The 18,889-nt window shown below is 43.1% G+C and overlaps 1 protein-coding gene and 1 long non-coding RNA gene across 5 annotated transcripts in view; one reads left to right on the top strand and one right to left on the bottom strand.

Annotated features, from left to right (window-relative positions):
* Nucleotides 1-18,889, top strand: part of COL14A1 (collagen type XIV alpha 1 chain) — a 393,953-nt gene that overhangs the window by 235,076 nt on the left and 139,988 nt on the right. For both annotated transcript variants that reach the window (XM_033933023.1, XM_033933024.1), the window contains exon 26: nt 10,622-10,761. In XM_033933023.1, the coding sequence (XP_033788914.1) occupies nt 10,622-10,761 (140 nt within the window). The remainder of the gene's footprint in view (nt 1-10,621; nt 10,762-18,889) is intronic.
* LOC117355058 overlaps nt 1-18,889 on the bottom strand; it is a 163,168-nt gene that overhangs the window by 110,900 nt on the left and 33,379 nt on the right. The gene's annotated exons all lie outside the window — the stretch shown is intronic.

Genomic DNA, 18,889 nt, shown 5'->3' with positions numbered 1-18,889 from the left:
TTTTGTCACCATTTAAAAGAGCAAGAAAAACATTAACAAAAGATAAGTAAAAAGAAAATAGAAAATAGAAAAAAACATTTTTTGTGTAATTTTGAGCACTGTATCAGTTGCACTTAGCACTTTCACTGAGGGTGTAAGGTCCGAGGATGTTTCATGCTTGAGTACCCCTTTGGGTAACAGTCGCTCACGACTCTCATTACTGGCTAGTCCTGACTCAAGAAGAGTGAATACTGAGGACCATTATTTATTCATTCATTATGTATTAATTATCTATTGGACAAACAATTACATTACATTAGAGATTTTTATTCCGCCATTGCCTTGCGGTTCAAGGTGGATTACAAAAGAATTACAAAAAAGGTATTACATGAAGAAGAAAAAGGGTATTACATGAAGAGCAGAGAAAGGCACACTCTGGGCGTGGGAGCGAACTCCGCCCCTCTCCTCCCGACGGTGCACCACTGAGCCAATAAAAGGCTCAGCGCCTAACGGCGCGCAGCCATTCGTCGCGCCGTCTAAGGCGCGCGTCAAAGGCGCTCGCCTTAGTGAGAGCACCTTTGCGAAGCGACCAAGAAGAGACCTTCCATCCACATCAAACCACTCTACCACAACTTCTACTCCTCTTTTCACAACCATACGCTTACCCAGACACAGTATAAGAACAACAACCTAATCACAGAGAACCACGCTTCCTCTAACCTCCTGCCCCAAATTTCAAAATGAAGCTAACCCACAAATAAACACCCAGACCATCTTATTGATAATCCTTCTTATCTCCAGCTGCAAGGTAGTAGTAAACAACCTACCCAACCTACCCAGTAGTTCAATTACAAACAAAACCTATCACCCCAACAGGAGAGTTCTAACAGACAGAAACTCTAACCATCAAACAAGCGTTCAACATCCCATACCCCCAGCATGGGGAAGAAGAGCAACACAACCCAAGAACAAACCTCACCATCATCCAAATTCACTCATCTACCCTAAAACATATCACAACTACCAAACAGAAACTACCACTCTTAAATGTGCCTACTTAAACATCAGAGTCCTAGGCCCAAAAACAGATCTTATAAAAAACTGGATAAAATATAAAAACCTAGACTGCCTCTTCCTCACAGAAACCTGGCTAACATCAGACACTGACCCAAGAATTACGGAAGTCTGCCCTCGGTTATCCTGCCACTGTACCAGGCAATGGTGCATCCGCATCTTGAATACTGCATCCAGTATTGATCACCGTACCTTAAGAAGGATATGGCGTTACTCGAGAGAGTTCAGAGGAGAGCGACAAGACTGATTAAGGGGATGGAAAGCCTTTCATACACTGAGAGATTGGAAAAACTGGGTCTCTTTTCCCTGGAGAAGAGGAGGCTTAGAGGGGATATGATAGAGACTTACAAGATCATGAAGGGCATAGAGAGAGTAGAGAGGGACAGATTCTTCAAACTTTCAGAAAATAAAAAAACGAGGGCATTCGGAAAAGTTGAAAGGGGACAGATTCAAAACGAATGCTAGGAAGTTCTTCTTTACCCAACGTGTGGTGGACACCTGGAATGCGCTTCCAGCGGACGTTATAGGGCAGAGTACAGTACTGGGGTTTAAGAAAGGATTGGACAATTTCCTGCTGGAAAAGGGGATAGAAGGGTATAGATAGAGGTTTACTGAACAGGTCCTGGACCTGTTGGGCCGCTGCGTGAGCGGACTGCTGGGTGCGATGGACCTCAGGTCTGACCCAGTGGAGGCATTGCTTATGTTCTTATGTTGCTTATGTTCTCAGAGATACAAAATTACAGTGACCTGCAGAGAAAAAAAAAGAGGAGGAGGATTAGCAATCTTAATCAAAGACTCCCTAACCCTAAACATACTGGAAAAAACATCCATCCCATACATGGACCTTCTAGCATGTGAAATCTCAGCCACCACACTAAAAAACTCACTTAATTGCATGCTCTGTTATATAACACCGGGAAACTGGGCCACGGTTAGGCCCAAATTTGAAAACTTCATATACCAAAACTCACTAACAGCAGCTCACAACCTTATCCTAGGAGATCTAAACCTTTCATCCAAGCCAGTAGACAACCTCCTTTCTTTCCTCAATGCCCTATTCTTTCAAATTTTAAACCCACAACCTACTCATGAGAAAGGACACCAACTTGACATCGCAGCCTTTTAGACCCATCAAACATCTACTTCAGAAATTCAAACATCTAATGGAACCTGGTCCCCATCCCTCTGGTCAGAGCATTACGCATACACCTTCAACATAAATTGGTCCAAAAACAAAAACCAATACCCAAAATAATAACCTACACATCACGCAAACACCTAGAGCCCACCATATTCTGGTCAAAAGTAGATGAATCAATCCAAGAATGTAACCCCAAAGACTTCATTTCACACTGGGGCAAATTTAGCAATAACATCCTTGATGTACAAGCCCCACTACGAACCAAAACCAGAACCTGAAGACGATCAGACCTTAGGTTCAACGACGAATTACTCCTTCTCAAGAGACAATGTAGAGGACTGGAAAGAAAATGGAGAAAACCAACCTAGACCACACAAAAACCGCCTGGAAAAAAATTAACAAACAATACAAACTTCTATTAAAAGAAAAGAGAAAAATATACTGCACCAACCTAATAGGCACGGAAACCCAAGACACCAAAAAACTATTCCAAATATTAAAAGATTTAACTAACACCAAACCCTATATGACCACTAACAATAACCCCTCCCCCTCAGCCTCCCTCCTAGCAGAGCACTTCAAGAATAAAATTACAAACACCAGAGCTACCCTCAATAGTACTCCAGCACACCTAATTGATGTCACAATACTTCCCACAGAAAATGAATCATGTGCTGCAGACAGAACCTGGTCCCAATTCCCTAAGATACATTGGACCGAATTCAACAAACTCTACAACAAGTACAGCCACGCATCCTGTGAACTCAACCACTGCCCACCATATCTCCTGACATCCGCGAGCACTAAGTTCCGTACTCTACTCCTACATTGGATATAAAATATGCTCACAGACGGCATTTTCCCAACTGACCTCAGTGAAATCATCATCACTCCAATCTTAAAAGACCCAAAAGGACCAACAGACAACCCATCCAACTACAGACCAATCGCCTCAATACCTCTATATATCAAATTAACAGAAGGACTAGTAGCCAAACTCCTCACCAACTATCTCGAAGACCATAACTTACTCCATCCCACGCAATCTGGCTTCAGAACTAACTTCAGCACAGAGTCACTACTAGGCTCCCTTATCGACACAGCAAGCCAACACCTCAGCACTGGAAAAAAAATGCTGCTCATACAGCTGGACCTGACGGCGGTATTTGACTTGGTAGACCATAGCATCCTACTGCAAATTTTGGACTCAATAGGCATCTCAGATAAAGTATACTCATGGTTTGAAGGTTTCTTAAAATCCAGAACATACAAAGTAAAATCAGACAAAGAAAAATCCAAACCTTGGTCCAACCAAGATATCTTCCTTCTCATGGGTCCCACGGCAACCAGGGGGCACCCGTGGAAAATCAGGGGAGGGAAACTGCACAGTGACACCAGGAAATTCTTTTTCACTGAGAGAGTGGTTGATCACTGGAATAATCTTCCACTTCAGGTCACTGAGGCCAGCAGCGTGCCTGATTTTAAGGCCAAATGGGATAGATACGTGGGATCTATTCACTGAGTTAGGTGGGGAAGGGTCATTGCGGTGGGCAGACTAGATGGGCCGTGGCCCTTATCTGCCGTCTATTTCTATGTTTCTATGTTTAACCCCTGCGGCGTATCGCAAGGATTTCCACTATCCCCTACTCTCTTTAACCTATATACGGCCTCTCTTGGTGTTTACCTGAACAAACAAGGCCTAACCTCTTATAGCTATGCTGATGACATCACAATCCTCATACCTTTCGACCAACCAGAGCTCTCAATGACAGACATACTACACCAAACACTAATCACAGTAACGACTTGGATAGAAGACCACAAACTGAAACTCAACCCAGACAAAACTAAATTCATCCTCCTAGAAAATAATAAAGTCCCAACCACAACCAACTTAGAAATCAACTCAATCAATTACCCTATGCAATTCACCCTAAAACTACTAGGTATGACTATTGACAGAGGCTGCACCATGCAACCACAAATAAACAAAACAATACAGAAATCTTTCGCAGTTATGAGAAACCTTAGACAAGTCAGAAAATTCTTCGAAAGAACTCAATTTCAGCTCCTAGTACAATCTCTAATCCTAAGTACACTGGACTATTGCAACATCCTCTACCTCCCCTGCCCTGCAATAATGATTAAACAACTACAAACTATTCAAAATACAGCTCTAAGACTCATCTACTCATTGAAGAAACATGACCACATTACTGAGGCATACATCGATTCACATTGGCTTCCAATCCAGGAAAGAATACAATTTAAATTCTACTGTATACTATTTAATACTATAAACGGTGACAGCCCAATCTACCTAAACTACCGCTTCATCCAAACTACCTCTACCAGAAATAGAAAAACACACCCCATTCACATACCCCCCAATCAAAGAAGTAAAACGGAAAAAACTATATGACGGCCTACTAGCCACTCAAGCAGCAAAACTAGATAACCAAATCTCCAACCTATTGATAACAACCCCAGACTACAAGATGTTCAGAAAGGAAATAAAAACTATACTCTTCAAGAAATCCCTGAATAAGGCTTAAAACCACGAATACCGTCCTTCTTACCATCCTCTCTCTAACCCCTGATCCTACCTAACCCACTCTTGGAACTGATCTCTGATTTAACTTTGTAACTCTCCTTCCATAACTCTTTTTGTAATCCGCTTTGAACCGAAAGGTAATGGCGGAATAGAAATCTGTAATGTAATGTAATATCTGGTAATTTCTAGAGGAGATACGGAGTAGATGAGGTTGCTTTGGGGAATCGGGAAGGTATTGGGAAGTGGGAAGGAGCTAGCGGTATTAAGTCGTTTTCAGGAATTTCTTGAAGAGTAGGATCTTTATTTCTTTTCTGAATGGTTTGCAGTCTGGGGTCATAATTAGTAGATTGGAGATTTGGTTGTGACTTCCCAGTGGCTATAAAATAGTACAAGAAGTTTTTGTTCTATTTTTGTTCTAACTTTAGGCATGAGCACCTGGTGCAAATCCTTGCATCTAACTGTAGGTGTATAACTGCTAGTAGTCTATAACCTGTGTTAAGTGCTAGGCACGCCTTGACCCCTTCATGCCCCTCCTACATTCACACCCCCTTGCAGTTGCATGTGATGGATTTTGTGTACACAAAGGCCCTGATTCTATAAAAGACGACTAAATTTAGGCACCTAGATGGCGCATAACCAATCTAGGGGGGTCTAACTTATCCCTTCTTTTATGAATGCATAGCGCGGGTTTTAGTGCCAGCAGCGGCGGTAACTGCTCCGACGCTCATAGGAATTCTATGAGCATTGGAGCAGTTACCGCCACTGCCGGCGCTAAAACCCGCACTATGCGTTCATAAAAGAGGGTATTAATTATTTAACAAGCTTAAATGGTGCCGATAACAAGTAATTAGCACTTTACAATTAGTTTAAATTAAAATCAAATGGGTGGTAGGCATTGAACTTGGTAGGTGCCTAGCCCAAGGTGCTTATCAGAAAATAGGCATAGTTAGAAGCAGCTCATGGGCATGTTTTGCGTGTAGGCGCCTAAAGTGGACTTAAGCGCTAGTATTTAGGCCAAGAAAACCCTGGCAAAAATAGGGTACCCCTCTGTCTACTTTAGGTACCACTATTTGACCGAAATAGAACAGTGGTCAATCAACTTCAAACTGAAACTAAACACAGAAAAAACAAGTCTTCCTTGCAAGCCCAATGGACAAAATTACCAAAACAACATTACATATAAAAGATCACGACTGCCTGATTACTAAAACAATAAAAATATTGGGAGTCGCATTAGACACACATTTGACAATGGTTGAACAAATGAACATAGTGGTAAAAAAGTGTTTCCTGACATTATGGAAGTTAAAGACCATCAAAAAATACTTTGACACATTATCATTTAGATTACTAGTGCAATCGCTAGTGCTTTCTACACTGGACTATTGCAATATCGTTTATATGGGTATACCCAAAAAAACAGTGAGGAAACTTAGAATTGTTCAAAACACAGCAGTCCGCTTGATATTTGGATTGAAAAAGAGCGACCATGTTAGCCCCTACTACAGACTGCTTCACTGGCTGCCAGTGGAGTCGCGAATAATATTCAAGTTCTCTTGCATATGTTTCAAGCTGGTTTGGGGATTAGCTCCTACCTACCTGCTACTTCACTTCGTACTATACAGCCCTACAAGACAAACCAGAAGCTGCAATCTATTTGCATACCCAAGCATTACCGGCTGTAAATACAAAATCTTTCTGGATAGAACTTTTATGTACCAAGCAAACAAACAACAACACTGGTTAGACAACTACATTAATGGAGCAAGACTGATGACCTATGACGCCTTTAGAAAAGCCATAAAAACTGCCTTATTCGACAGAAATATCTCCTAAAAAGTAACTACACCAAACACTAAATCAAATTCTATTATTTCAAATATGTCCACTCCTGTGTATAAGTCTGAAATTCTTAACAATTTTTAACAATCTGTATATTGTAATTCGCTGCCTTTAAAGATTCTGCATACTGTAATTCTCTGACTAACTGCATATTGTAACTCGCTGACTGTCCAGCTCTCTTCAATGTGAACCGCCTAGAAGTCTCACGACTATGGCGGTATAGAAGAATAAAGTTATTATTATTATTATTATTAAAGTCCCTCCTCGAGGGCCGCAATCCAGTCGGGTTTTCAGGATTTCTCCAATGAATAGGCATGAGATCTATTAACATACAATGAAAGCAGTGCATGCAAATAGATCTCATGCCTATTCATTGGGGAAATCCTGAAAACCCAACTGGATTGCGGCCGTCGAGGAGGGACTTTGACACCCCTGCTATAAACAATGCCTAATTTAGGATTGAAAGGAGTTAAGTGCCACATTCTTAGGCGCCTATGATTTAGGTGCCATTTATAGAATCAGGCCCAAATTGCACCAATTAACACCAATCATAGCCAACTAACAGCTAATTATTATGTTACATATGCAGCTGACACTATTCTATAACTTGTGCACGCATCATGGTCTTCCATTATAACCCTCTGTTTTTTATTTCTTTTGTAATCCGCCTTGAACCGCAAGGTAATGGTGGAATAGAAATCTCTAATGTAATGTAATGTAACTTTGCACACTAAGGGCTAGATTCACTAAACAAACTGATCATGTACCGATTGATTTGTGACCCAATTTTACTCCGGCCCGATTCACGTACCTCTCCTCCGATCCAATTCCAATCCGATCCGATTCCAATCCATGCATACAAATGAGGGGAACGGCATGCAAAGTAGGCAGGGACGCGATTCACTACAGAAATCTTGCAAACCGACCGGGCTGGCCGATCAACACAAGAAGCGACTGCTGGGGACCAGTCGCTGAGGTCCTTTCTGACTGCCCTGTCTTCTGCCGCCCTGCTCTCTGCCCTGCTTCTCTGCCCTGATCTGCTGCCCTGTCTCAGCCCCCATCTCCTGCCTGCTCCGATCTCCTGCTGTCTGCTGCCTGCCCCAATCTCGTGCTCTGCCCCTAATCTCTCCTGCCTGCTGCCCTGACTCACCGCCCTGTTCTCGCCCCGAATCTCTCCTGCCTGCCACCACAACTCGCCACCCTGCTCTTGCAACGAATCTCTCCTGCCTGCCGCCCTGACTCTCCTGCCCTTCCCCGCACTGCGAGCCCGTGGTTTTAACCCGCAAGTTTAAAGCAGGTTAAAACCACGGGCTCATTTGTACACTGGGCTAGTAAAAGGTAAAAAATAAAAAGTCGGGGCTCTAGATGGCTCTTAGACACATGCTCAGACCATCTACAGATGGTCTGTGTATGCATTGGGATCGCACTCTAGTGATCCATGCGGTCAGACAGGAGCATTTCTCCAATTGACTTCATTTGAATTTTTTTGTTTTCTGAATTCGTCGGGCCTGCACGGATCAGCCACGGATCGGGGAAGCAAAGGAGGTTTAGTGAATCTAGCCGTAAGCGTTAAATTGTGAATGCAAGTTTGTAGACTTAAGGCCATTTTTGTAGAAATAGGCCATTATTGGGATGGCTTGGGGAAAATCCACTGCTTATTCCTAGGATAAGCAGCATAGAATCTGTTTTGCTACTTGGGATCTAGCTGGGTACTTGGAACCTGGGTTGGCCACTTTTGGAAACAGGATACTGGGCTTTATGGACCTTTGGTCTGTCCTAATATGTCAATTCTTATTATCTTATGAATATAGCTGCAATCTGGATTATGTCTTGGACAGCCCTTGCTTCGCCCATGCAGTGCGTCGGCACTATACTGATAAATGTTGGCTGTTACCCTGATAAATGATTTGAATATTGGGTAAAATATTTTATCACATCATTATTTGCATTAAACCTTTATTTGGAATTGTTGCTCAGAAGCAACATTTGTTTCTATGGCTCTTATGGGAGATTTGCATCTCCAAATGCCTGTTACTTGGCATGGTTGCTCTCGTTCAACATTAAGTTACGTAAAACAACCATTTTCACCATCTGCCAATTAAAGGGTTAAAGTAAGTATGGAGAAGCTCAGGCTGTAATTTATGTTGTGAATACAAGTATACCTTGCCTATTAATTTGTAATTCTTTTGAAGTTGTTGTGCATCACGATAACAAAGTTTCAAGTTGTATTAAAATTTGATATATTGCTCTTCCTTCCTTTTCCTGGTTTGACATCTCTCTCTTCTTCCCCCTCCCCCCATCCAGTGGTCTAACATCTCTTTCCTTCCCTTTCCCTCCTCCCATGGTCTGGTATCTCTAGCTGCCCCTTCCTTTTCTTCCCCTGGAGGTCTAGGGCCTCTTTCCTTCCCTTTCCTCTCCATCCCCATGGTCCAGCATCTTTCTTAACCCCCCCCCCATCCTGTGCCTGTTCACCCAGCGCTGCCGCAACCCCTCTGTCATCGCCAGTGTCAGTGAACCAAGCATGCTAAACCCTAAGCCAGGCGCCATCCTTTATTATCCAGCAGCCTATTAATGTATACTCAACACAAGTAGAACTTAGTGAAGAGAGAGGCTTTCAGAGGGAGAGGCCTATCATGCTAAAAACCGAGTTCCATATATTATCGAGCAGAATATGGCTAAAAGATGGAACTAACAAAAGGTTCAGGATGGTGAGTAAGGAACGGAAGCAGTAAATAGAATATATTTCAGCAGTGTTAAAACAATTACACTGGTTACCGATGGAGATTTATTTAGGACTGAATATAAAGTTTTGGACAATTGTGCTTCAAGTTACCGCACAGCACCTTGGTATTTAACACACGCACCGAGGAAGTACCTGCCAACACGTTCTTTAAGATCTGAAACAGCGATGCAATTGGCGATTGATTCAGTTGGGGAGACTCATTATCAAAAAAGCACAGACGACAGCAATTTCAGTTGCAGGTCCACGATTGTGGAATCAGTTGCCAGGTCAGTTGAGATTATGTAGGGAGCTAAAATCTTTTAAAAAGGAATCGAAAACTTAGGGCCTCTTCTATCAAACTGCACTAGCAGTTTTTAGCGCAGAGAGCCGCGCTGAATGGCCCGCGCTGCTCCCGACGCTCATAGGAACTTTATGAGCGTCGGGAGCTACGCGGGCCATTCAGCGCGGCTCATCGCGCTACAGACTGCTAGCGCAATTTGGTAGAAGAGGCCCTTACTTATTTGTACAAGCTTCTTTGTTTTTCAGAGCGAAATGTTGTGAAATACTCTTTTGATTGAAATGTCTTTGTGAGATTTTATATTTGAAATTGTAGAAGGGGGAATGATGGCATAGGGTTATTTGTTATAGTTTGTTTTGTTGTAAAGATTATGTGAAATATTTTGTGTTTGTTTTATTGTAATCCACCTAGGTTGTAGGAGGAAAATAAATTTTTAAATAAATAAATATGAGATAGGTAACCAGTGCTCCTTCCTGAGCAGAGAAGTAATTCCATTATACCGATGTACCCTGAAATGAGCTATATTATCTAAAGGCATCATAAGTCTGATATCTGTAGACCCTAAGAATTAATGCACGAACCAGTGGCCAAAGAGAAAGGTTAGAGAGAGGTGGAATATACTAATTTCAATTTTGAAAAGCATTGTTAATTACATATGAGATTGAGAATTGAGATTATCATCAATAATAATTCCTAGGATTTTAATAGAGTCAACTAATGAAATAGTTATATCCGACATATGAAAAAGATTAGACAGCAGTGTAGGCCATAAAATTGAGCATTAGAATAACGAGATAATCTGTGAGTAATTGTTGAGATCGCAAGTGAAAGAGACAACATAACGTGACTATTGCCGGCCATGGTAATTGGTCCATAAATGAGAGAACATTAACTTCTCATCCATGGAATTTATGGTGGGTCTAATGATGTATGCAAAATACGGTAACATGAGCCGATTGCTGTATCTTTTCTTTCATCTCTAAATGTGGTTTTTTTTCCTTTGGTGTGCAGTTTGTAAAGCCGCTAGAGCTGATCTTGTGTTTCTGGTGGATGGATCCTGGAGTATTGGAGATGAAAATTTCAACAAAATCATTCGATTTCTGTACAGTACTGCTGGAGCCCTGGATCAGATTGGTGCTGATGGAACTCAAGTAAGAAAATTAATGAAAAAGAGGAAAAAAGACAAATAATGGTCGATATTGAGACCATGGGAGGCAGCCTAGCTACTTCACGCATTCCGCGGTGATTCTGAATATTCAATGCCAGGGCCATATGTAGCCACCAGCATTGAATATCCAAGTCAAAGTTCAGCGGCTGGTCAGACAAGGCCTAGTGGTCGAAGATAGTCCTGTTTATTGGGTGATGACTGGCTAAGTCATGTGACATAGATGTTATTTTAATATTTAATAATATTTTCTCATAAATGTATATATTTGATTATAATAGAAACATAGAAAGATGACGGCAGAAAAGGGCTACAGCCCATCAAGTCTTCCCACTCCATTTACCCACCCTATTAAGTCTGAGTGCTAATGACCTAGTTCCTTTAATTTATTTATTTATTATTTTCAACTTAAATTTCAAGTATTTCACTTGTACAGAAAGCAAGAATAGGATAGATATCAAATACAAAGCAATATAAATCTTAAATTAAACAAATATACTATTTATGCTCAAGTCCACAGTTAGGATCCAAGAATTATTGAAAATTGGTGAAATTATCTAAAAAGAAAATTGTAAAAGAAATTGAGAACTATAGCACTGAGATGAGGTCACAATATCCTAAATATAGGGCTCAAAGATTGTTAACATTCAGGCGAGACATAGCCACAAAGTTTGTCAATTGTGATGGTTCAAAAAACACATATTTAAGAGTACGGTGATATACAATACATTTACACGGATGTCTCAAATAAAAAGTTGCTCCCAAAGATAAAACCCCAGGTTTCAATAGAAGAAATTCACGGCGACGCCTTTGCGTCTCCCGTGCCAAATCTGGGAACATTTGTATTTTATAACCAAGAAAGCTTTTTTGTCTATTTTTAAAGAAAAGTTTTAACAACCATGTTTTATCAATTGGCAAAGCTAAAGTAATAATCATGGTGGCTGGTGATGCTAAATCCTTCTCAGATGTTTCTAAGATCTGCGATATATTTGGAAGTTCTTGATCTGAGGGTTTTTCTTTTAGTTGTTGATTTTGTTCTTTATCAGGCAAATAATAAACCCGTGAAAATGGTGGTAATGAATCTTCGGGTATCTCTAAGTTCTCTACTAGATATCTCTTTAGCATTTCTCTAGGTGTTACTAACTCGAGTCTTGGAAAGTTAATTAACCTTAAGTTATTACTGCGTGAATTGTTCTCGAGCATTTCAGTCTTCTTCCTTAGGTTAATATTATCTTTAACTAAAGCCTCTTGAACTTGTTTCAATGATACAATTTCTTTTTCCATTTTTTGAACAGATAAATTAGAAATATTCGTTTCTTTCCTTAAATCCTTCAATTCTTTATCATGTTCCTTAATTTTCCCTTCAATTTGTTGGAGTGTAGGAGTAATTTTTTTAACAAAACCAGCCAATAAGTCCCAGATAGAGTCTAAAGTCACTTCTGCAGGTTTAATCAGTTCAATTGAGGTTTGTGTAGGTGTAGAGTGCTCACCGTTCTGAAGTCCTTCGGGGGGTGTCTTCAGCCCTTCCCCCTCATGTTGAGATGATATTCCCCCAGGTACCTCCATAGGGGCCCTGGAAAAGTGGGCCCCAGTCTCCAAGCTCTCCAGTAACTCTTCCCTTGCCTCTGGAGAGGAGAAAACCAATGAATCCGGGGTTTCCCCGCCCCTGGGAGAGCTGGTCGTCTGGGGTTGCGGGGGCGGTGCCCTAACGTCGGGGCTCAGTGTAGTGTCGGGCCCAGGAACATCCACGTTGGTTTCGCCTCCCTGTGTTGTCAGCGGGCCGCCATCCGACGTCACTGCGACCTCCTGCATGCGCCGCAGTAAATCCTGAATATTCCCGAGACCCGGGGCTCCAGGACGCCGCGAGGCAGAAGCGGCACTCCGGCCCCGTCTCTTCGGCATCGCGGTAAGTAATTACCGTTAAGAAAATTGAGAGAAGCACAGTCCTGGGACACGCAGCTCAGCGCGTCCTGTCTCAGATCGCCATCTTGGATCCTTGCTCACTATATTTACTATAAGTCTAATGACCTAGTTCCTTAACTTGACCATCGTAGGGATCCCACTGGATGTCCCATTTATTCTTAAAGTCGAGCACACTGGTGGCCTTGATCACCTGCACCGGAAGTTTGTTCCAGTGATCTACCACCCTTTCTGTGAAGAAATACTTCCTGATGTCACCACTAAATTTCCCTCCTCTGAGTTTGAGCGGGTGTCCCCTTGTGACCGAGGGTCCCTTGGGAAAGAATATATCGTTTTCCACCTCTACACGACCTGTGACGTACTTGAATGTCTCAATCATGTCACCCCTTTCCCTGCGCTCCTCTAGGGTATAGAGCTGCAGTTTGCCCAGTCTTTCTTCGTATGAGAGACCCTTGAGTCCGGCGACCATCCTAGTGGCCATCCGCTGGACCGACTCAGCTTGGTCCAGCGGATGTATATATAATTTTTCTTCAGGATCTTCAGAAAGCTGTTTGAGTATATAACTCAACATAGGGTTGCCAGATTTTCCAATCAGAAAATCTGAAACCCCTAGACCTGCCCTTAGGCCCACCCAGGTCTGCCCATCCCCGCCCCAAGTCCTGCCTCCCACCTCCCGTACCAAGGGGGAGGGTCGATCTGCCCTGGGTGCATGCCCCAAGGGGGTGCACAGCTGGCCACCCTCCAGTGTTCTCCCTAGGGCAGTGGTCGGCAAACTGCGGCTCACGGCTCGTCTACAGCCATCGCCGCCATCGGGGAACAGGCTGGCGCCATGTTCTGAGATCGCCCTGCTTCTCTTCCCCGCGGGGCCGACCAACTCTCGCCACCCGACGTCAATTCTGACATTGGAGAGGACATTCTCGGCCAGCCAATTGCTGCCTGGATGGCCCGTAACGTCCTCTCCGACGTTAGAATTGACGTCGGGTGGCGAGAGTTGGTCGGCCCCGTAAGAAAGAAAAGCAGGGAGAACTCGGCGCCGGCTTGTTCCCGATTGCGGCAGTGGCAGCATGTTTCCCAATGGCAGTGGCATGGGGAAGGGCAGGGAGCCAGAAAGAAAGAAAAGGTGGGGGGGGCAGGGAGCCAGAAAGAAAGGGGGCAGGGTGAAACAAAGAAAGAAAGAAAATAATGGGGCACGGAGAGAGAGAAAGACAGACATAGAAAATGAAACTGCAATAGAGGTTTTTAGCGCAGGGAACCTATGAGCGTTGAGAGCAGCGTGGGGCATTCAGCAAAGCTCCCTGTGCTAAAAACGCTATTGCAGTTTAGTAAAAAGGGAGGGGGTATATTTGTTACATTACATTAGTGATTTCTATTCCATCATTACCTTGTGGTTCAAGGCGGATTACACAAGAGTTGTCAGGAGGTTACAAGAATTATAACATTACATAAGAATTGTTGTAAGAATTACTTGGAGAATTGTTGAGAAGTTAAGGAGATACATGTTGGGTAATTAGAAACATTTTAGATTAGATATGGGTGGAGTGTGTGGTAGGTGGAGTTTGGGAAGGAACTGATTGTGTTAGATAGGTTTTATGTATTTTTTGAAGAGTAGGGTTTTGGTTTCTTTTTTGAAGGTTTTATAGTCTGTGGTCGAAGACAGCAGATTGGTGATTTATCTGTCTAGTTTAGCTGCTTTGGTGGCCATTAGGTTGTCATATAGTTTTCCTCTTTTAACATTTTTGGTTGGTGGGTGTGTGAATAGAGAGTGGGTTCTCCTGTGCCTGGTTGAGGTGGATTGGGTTAGTCGGTTGTTCCAGTAGGTTGGGCTTTCTCCGTTAATAGCTTTGAATAGTAGGCAGTAGAATTTGAAGTGTACTCTTGCTTGTATTGGGAGCCAGTGTGAGTCGTGGTATGCTGCTGTGATGTGGTCATATTTTTTCAATGAGTAGATGAGTCTTAGGGCTGTATTTTGTATTGTTTGTAATTGCTTTATCATGGTCACTGGGCAGGGGAGGTATGTTGCAGTAGTCTATTAGTCCAAGGATAAGAGATTGTACCAAAAGTTGGAATTGTTTCCTGTCGAATAATTTTTGGATTTGTCTATTTTTGTATAGTTGTTACTGAGGTGACATTGCATAAAGTCATCTGCCTTGACCTCTTTGAAAACCCGTGGAATATAAATGATAATTAACATTTTCTCTGCGTACAGTGTGCTTTGTGTTTTTAGAATTTTATTGTTGGTAGATCATTTTGACTTGGCAACGAAGGTAAGGGGGAGGGATTGGAGCTGCTGAAAGACATCTAGTAATCCTTGCAGGCTTGACTGTGCAGGGAATTATTTTTGTAAAATCATGTTTTGTTATGTGACTGGCATTATTTAGACTTTAATTTCTATGAATGATTAGAATGAAAATGATATAAAATTACTTGCTTGTTTTTATGTGCATGCGCTGAAGGAAAGTGGAGAGAGTGTGGGCTGAGGACGCTGAAGGGAAATGGGGAAGAGAGAGTAGGAAGAAGATGCTGATTTATAAATTGACAAATGTACAGAATATTGTTTCTTTTTATACTTTAATATAATAAGTTCAATATAAAACAATTCAAGGCTTGTGTGGATGGAATCAGGTAATTTGCGGGGATGAGGACCGAACTTACGGGGATGGGGAGGGGACGGAGACAGATTTTTTCCAAGTGTCATTCTCTAAGCTCTGCCACGAATTGATTTCGACTATGTGCGGATAAGCGGGGTTGACGTAGCCGTCGTAGCGCAAGCAGGCACGGGGTATTGCTTTCCAAAAAAAATCTTAATCGTACTGCTGATTTTGGCTCTTTTGACTAATGAGTTTGCCTACCACTGCACTAGGGCCTTTTAGCTGGGTGCTGCGCCCGGCTAATTTAAATGATTGCCCGGCTGCCATTTATCGCGAATCCTGCCGCTGCTCAACATTTAAAAAAAACAAACAAAACCAACCCCCACCTCTTACCGGCTTGGTGATTTCCCACCTTAGCCCATAACGAAGTCAAGCTTCGGGGCTTTAAGGTGTGCGTGCCAACTTCCCTTCTCTTCCCTCCGAAACCGGAAATTACGTTCTGGGGGGGGGGGAGGGAGAGGAGAAGAGAAGGCACGCATATGTTTGAACCCCGAAGCATGAGTTCGCTAAGGCTAAGGTCAGCGATGGAAGGAAGCTAAGGGAGACAGGTCAGTGATGGAGGGAAGTTAAAACTTGTCTTGTTGCTCTTCCTTGCTACGGGCCTTCCTGGCTGCCAGGTCCTGCCTACTTTCTGTTTCCACTAAGGCAGGACCCAGCAATGAGGAAGGCAAGCAAGAGGTCAACGATGGAGGGAAGCTTGCAACTCCACCGATAGGAGAGATGGGAAGAGAAATGCTGCTGCAGCTGCACCCGGGAAGGGGGGAAGAGAGATGCTGCTGCTGCACCCAATTGGGGAGGGGGAGGGGATAAGGAACACCAGGGAAGGGAAAGGAAAGAGATGCCAAGACCATGGGAGGAAAGGAAAGGAGCTACCAGACCATGGAAGGGAGGGAGAGATGTCAGGGGGTGGGGGAGGAGGCAGATGCCAGACCAGGTGGAAGGAAGGAGAGAAAGGAAGGAGAAGAGATGCTAGATAATGGAGTGGGAGGGGGAGACGAGAGGAGAGAGACGCCAGGGCATGGGGGGAAGGAAGGGAAACTAAAGGAGACAAAATGCCAGACCAGAGGGAAAGAAAGGAGAGGAGGTGTCAGAGGGAGAGATAGGAGGGAGATGCCAGGGCATGGGGGGAGAGAAGGGAAGGAAATAGAGATGCCAGACCATGGGGTGGAGTGGGAAGGAAGGAAAGGAGAAGAGAGAGATGCCAGAGCATAGGGGAGGGAGTGAAGCCAAAATGAATCATGTACAAAGGAGAGAAAGGGCATAGGATATACAGTTTATTGAAGGGACATAGAAAGAAAGAAGATGCCATATGGAACAGAGAGAGGTTGGACAATAGGTGGAAGGGGTAGAGAGAGAGGGCATAAGCTGGGTGGAAGTGGCAAAGAGAGGGCAGATGTTGCATGGAAGGGAGAGAGGACAAATGCTGTATAGAAAGAAGAGAGCAAAGAGAAGATGATTAAAGCAGAAATGACAAAAGTAGAAAGATTTTTTTGTTGCTTTACTTAGAATCAAGAAGTATTGTAACTGTATTGATAAAATTTTATAAATAGGAAATAGAAATAAGGCAATTTTTGGAACTAAACCCTTTTTCTCAGGTCAGGACAGGATACCATAACACTACTGTTCTGAAGAAAGATTTGGCCTCTGAAAGCTAATTGAAAAATGGATTAGTCCAATAAAATGGTATTTTCTTATTTCTCATTATTTGTTTTATTTTTATTTGTTAATTTGTAAAGTGGTGATTGTTATATATCAGTTTTTTCAAATTTACATCTACTGTCTTTATATTTTGCACAGTATTAGAGGACATGTGTTACTGTTTTTGTGGTGTTGTGGTGTTGCATTGTATGCAGAGTCTGGTTTCTTGGCGGTTCAGTTTAACTTTTGTCTACATATTTCTATTTTTAGTTTGTGATTATTCCATATTGGGTGAGGGTGTATCTCTGTTCTGTGTGTATGAAAAGAACATAGTTTTCAGTTGTCATTGACTGAAGGATCAATTGACTGTGCGGGATCTGGCTTGTTTAGTTTTACAATGTATGTGTTGGTGTTCTAGTGCAGTGTTTTTCAACCTTTTTACACCTATGGACCGGCAGAAATAAAATAATTATTCTGTGGACCGGCGGTTGAAGAACATGGGGCTAAGTCGTGGGCCAGACCCCGCCCATCTCTACCCAATCTCCACCCCAGACCCCGCCCCCATAATAGTACTAATTGCACCTTGCACATCCCGTGCCTCATCTGGAAGCCTTCCCTCTGACGTTGCAACGTCAAAGAGAAGGCTTCCGGTTCAGGTGCAGGATGCCCATAGGAGCCGCTGCCTGTGGTTTTGTGTACTGAATCAGTTAGGAAGAGGGAGCTGGCTTGAAGATAACGCCGCATCGATCGCACCGTGTTACCGGCGGTTGAAAAACACTGTTTTGGGCCTGATTGGAGTGCTGGCCCTGTGGACCGGCAGGAAATTTCTGTGGACCGGTGGTTGAAGAACACTGTTCTAGTGCTCACTGCAGTGTTTAAGATGCTGCCTTTTCCTAGGTACACTCTTGTTGTGCGATATGTGGATTGTTACTAAAAATCATATTTTTCATATAGATGGGGGGGGGGGGGGGGGTCAAAAAATGATGGGCCCCAGGTGTCACATATGCTAGGTATGCCACTGCTCCCACTGCCTGCTCAAGTCGGGCAGGGAGGAAGTTCCCAACATGATTTGAGGAGGTTTTTCAAAACCCGGTCAAAGTGCCAGGATTTGAAAAGCCGTCCGGAGCAATTTTTCAGCTTGCAAATTGTATTATCCTAAGACAGGTCTTTCCATACCTGCCCTGAAGAGATGAGTCAGGAGTTCAGGATGTCCACAATGAATATCCATGAAATAGTAACTGAAAATCTGTGTCTATTGTTTGCAGATCTATCTCATGCATCATTATTGTGGATATTCTAAAAATGGGCTAGCTAAATGATCCCCAGGACATATTTGGGAAGTCCTGTCCTAAGAACTAAGAACTCAAAAATGAATATTCGGCTTTGAAAGATCTTTGGAATGTTTTTCTCTGCTTTCATGTTACAGCAACGGTGTACCTATGGGTGCGCTCACATCCATCCATAATTGTGACATCCTTGCTATGGTTGGCAGGGATTTGGAGATCCCCAAGCCCTGCCAGCCAAAGGAATCCTTCTCCAACAAACAAAACACTCCCATACACTTGACAGTCGCTAGCACTGTCTATGATCTGCCTCTGCAATAGCCCCTACTGCATGCTCAGATTTTGCACATGTGCAAAAAACATGAGTATGAGGGGAGGGGGATAAGTGTGGCTGCAGCCCATAGACAGTGCTGCTGACTGCACAGTGTAGGGATGTGTCCTGGCTGCTGGATAAAATCCTCATTAACTAGTGGGACATGAGGATTTCCACCAGCTCAGATATTTATAATTTGAGTTGGGGGTCCTGAGTGAGGCAGAGAGGAAAGGTGGAGGCAGAGGAAAAACATTGTGCCCACCCGCTTTGGGCTCAGGCCCACCCAAAAGTGCACATCAGGCTATTCTACTG

The sequence above is a fragment of the Geotrypetes seraphini genome, chromosome 2 (assembly GCF_902459505.1).
Source record: "Geotrypetes seraphini chromosome 2, aGeoSer1.1, whole genome shotgun sequence".
In the NCBI taxonomy this organism is placed as follows: Eukaryota; Metazoa; Chordata; class Amphibia; order Gymnophiona; family Dermophiidae; genus Geotrypetes; species Geotrypetes seraphini.
This window is presented reverse-complemented; position numbering and strand designations above follow the sequence as displayed.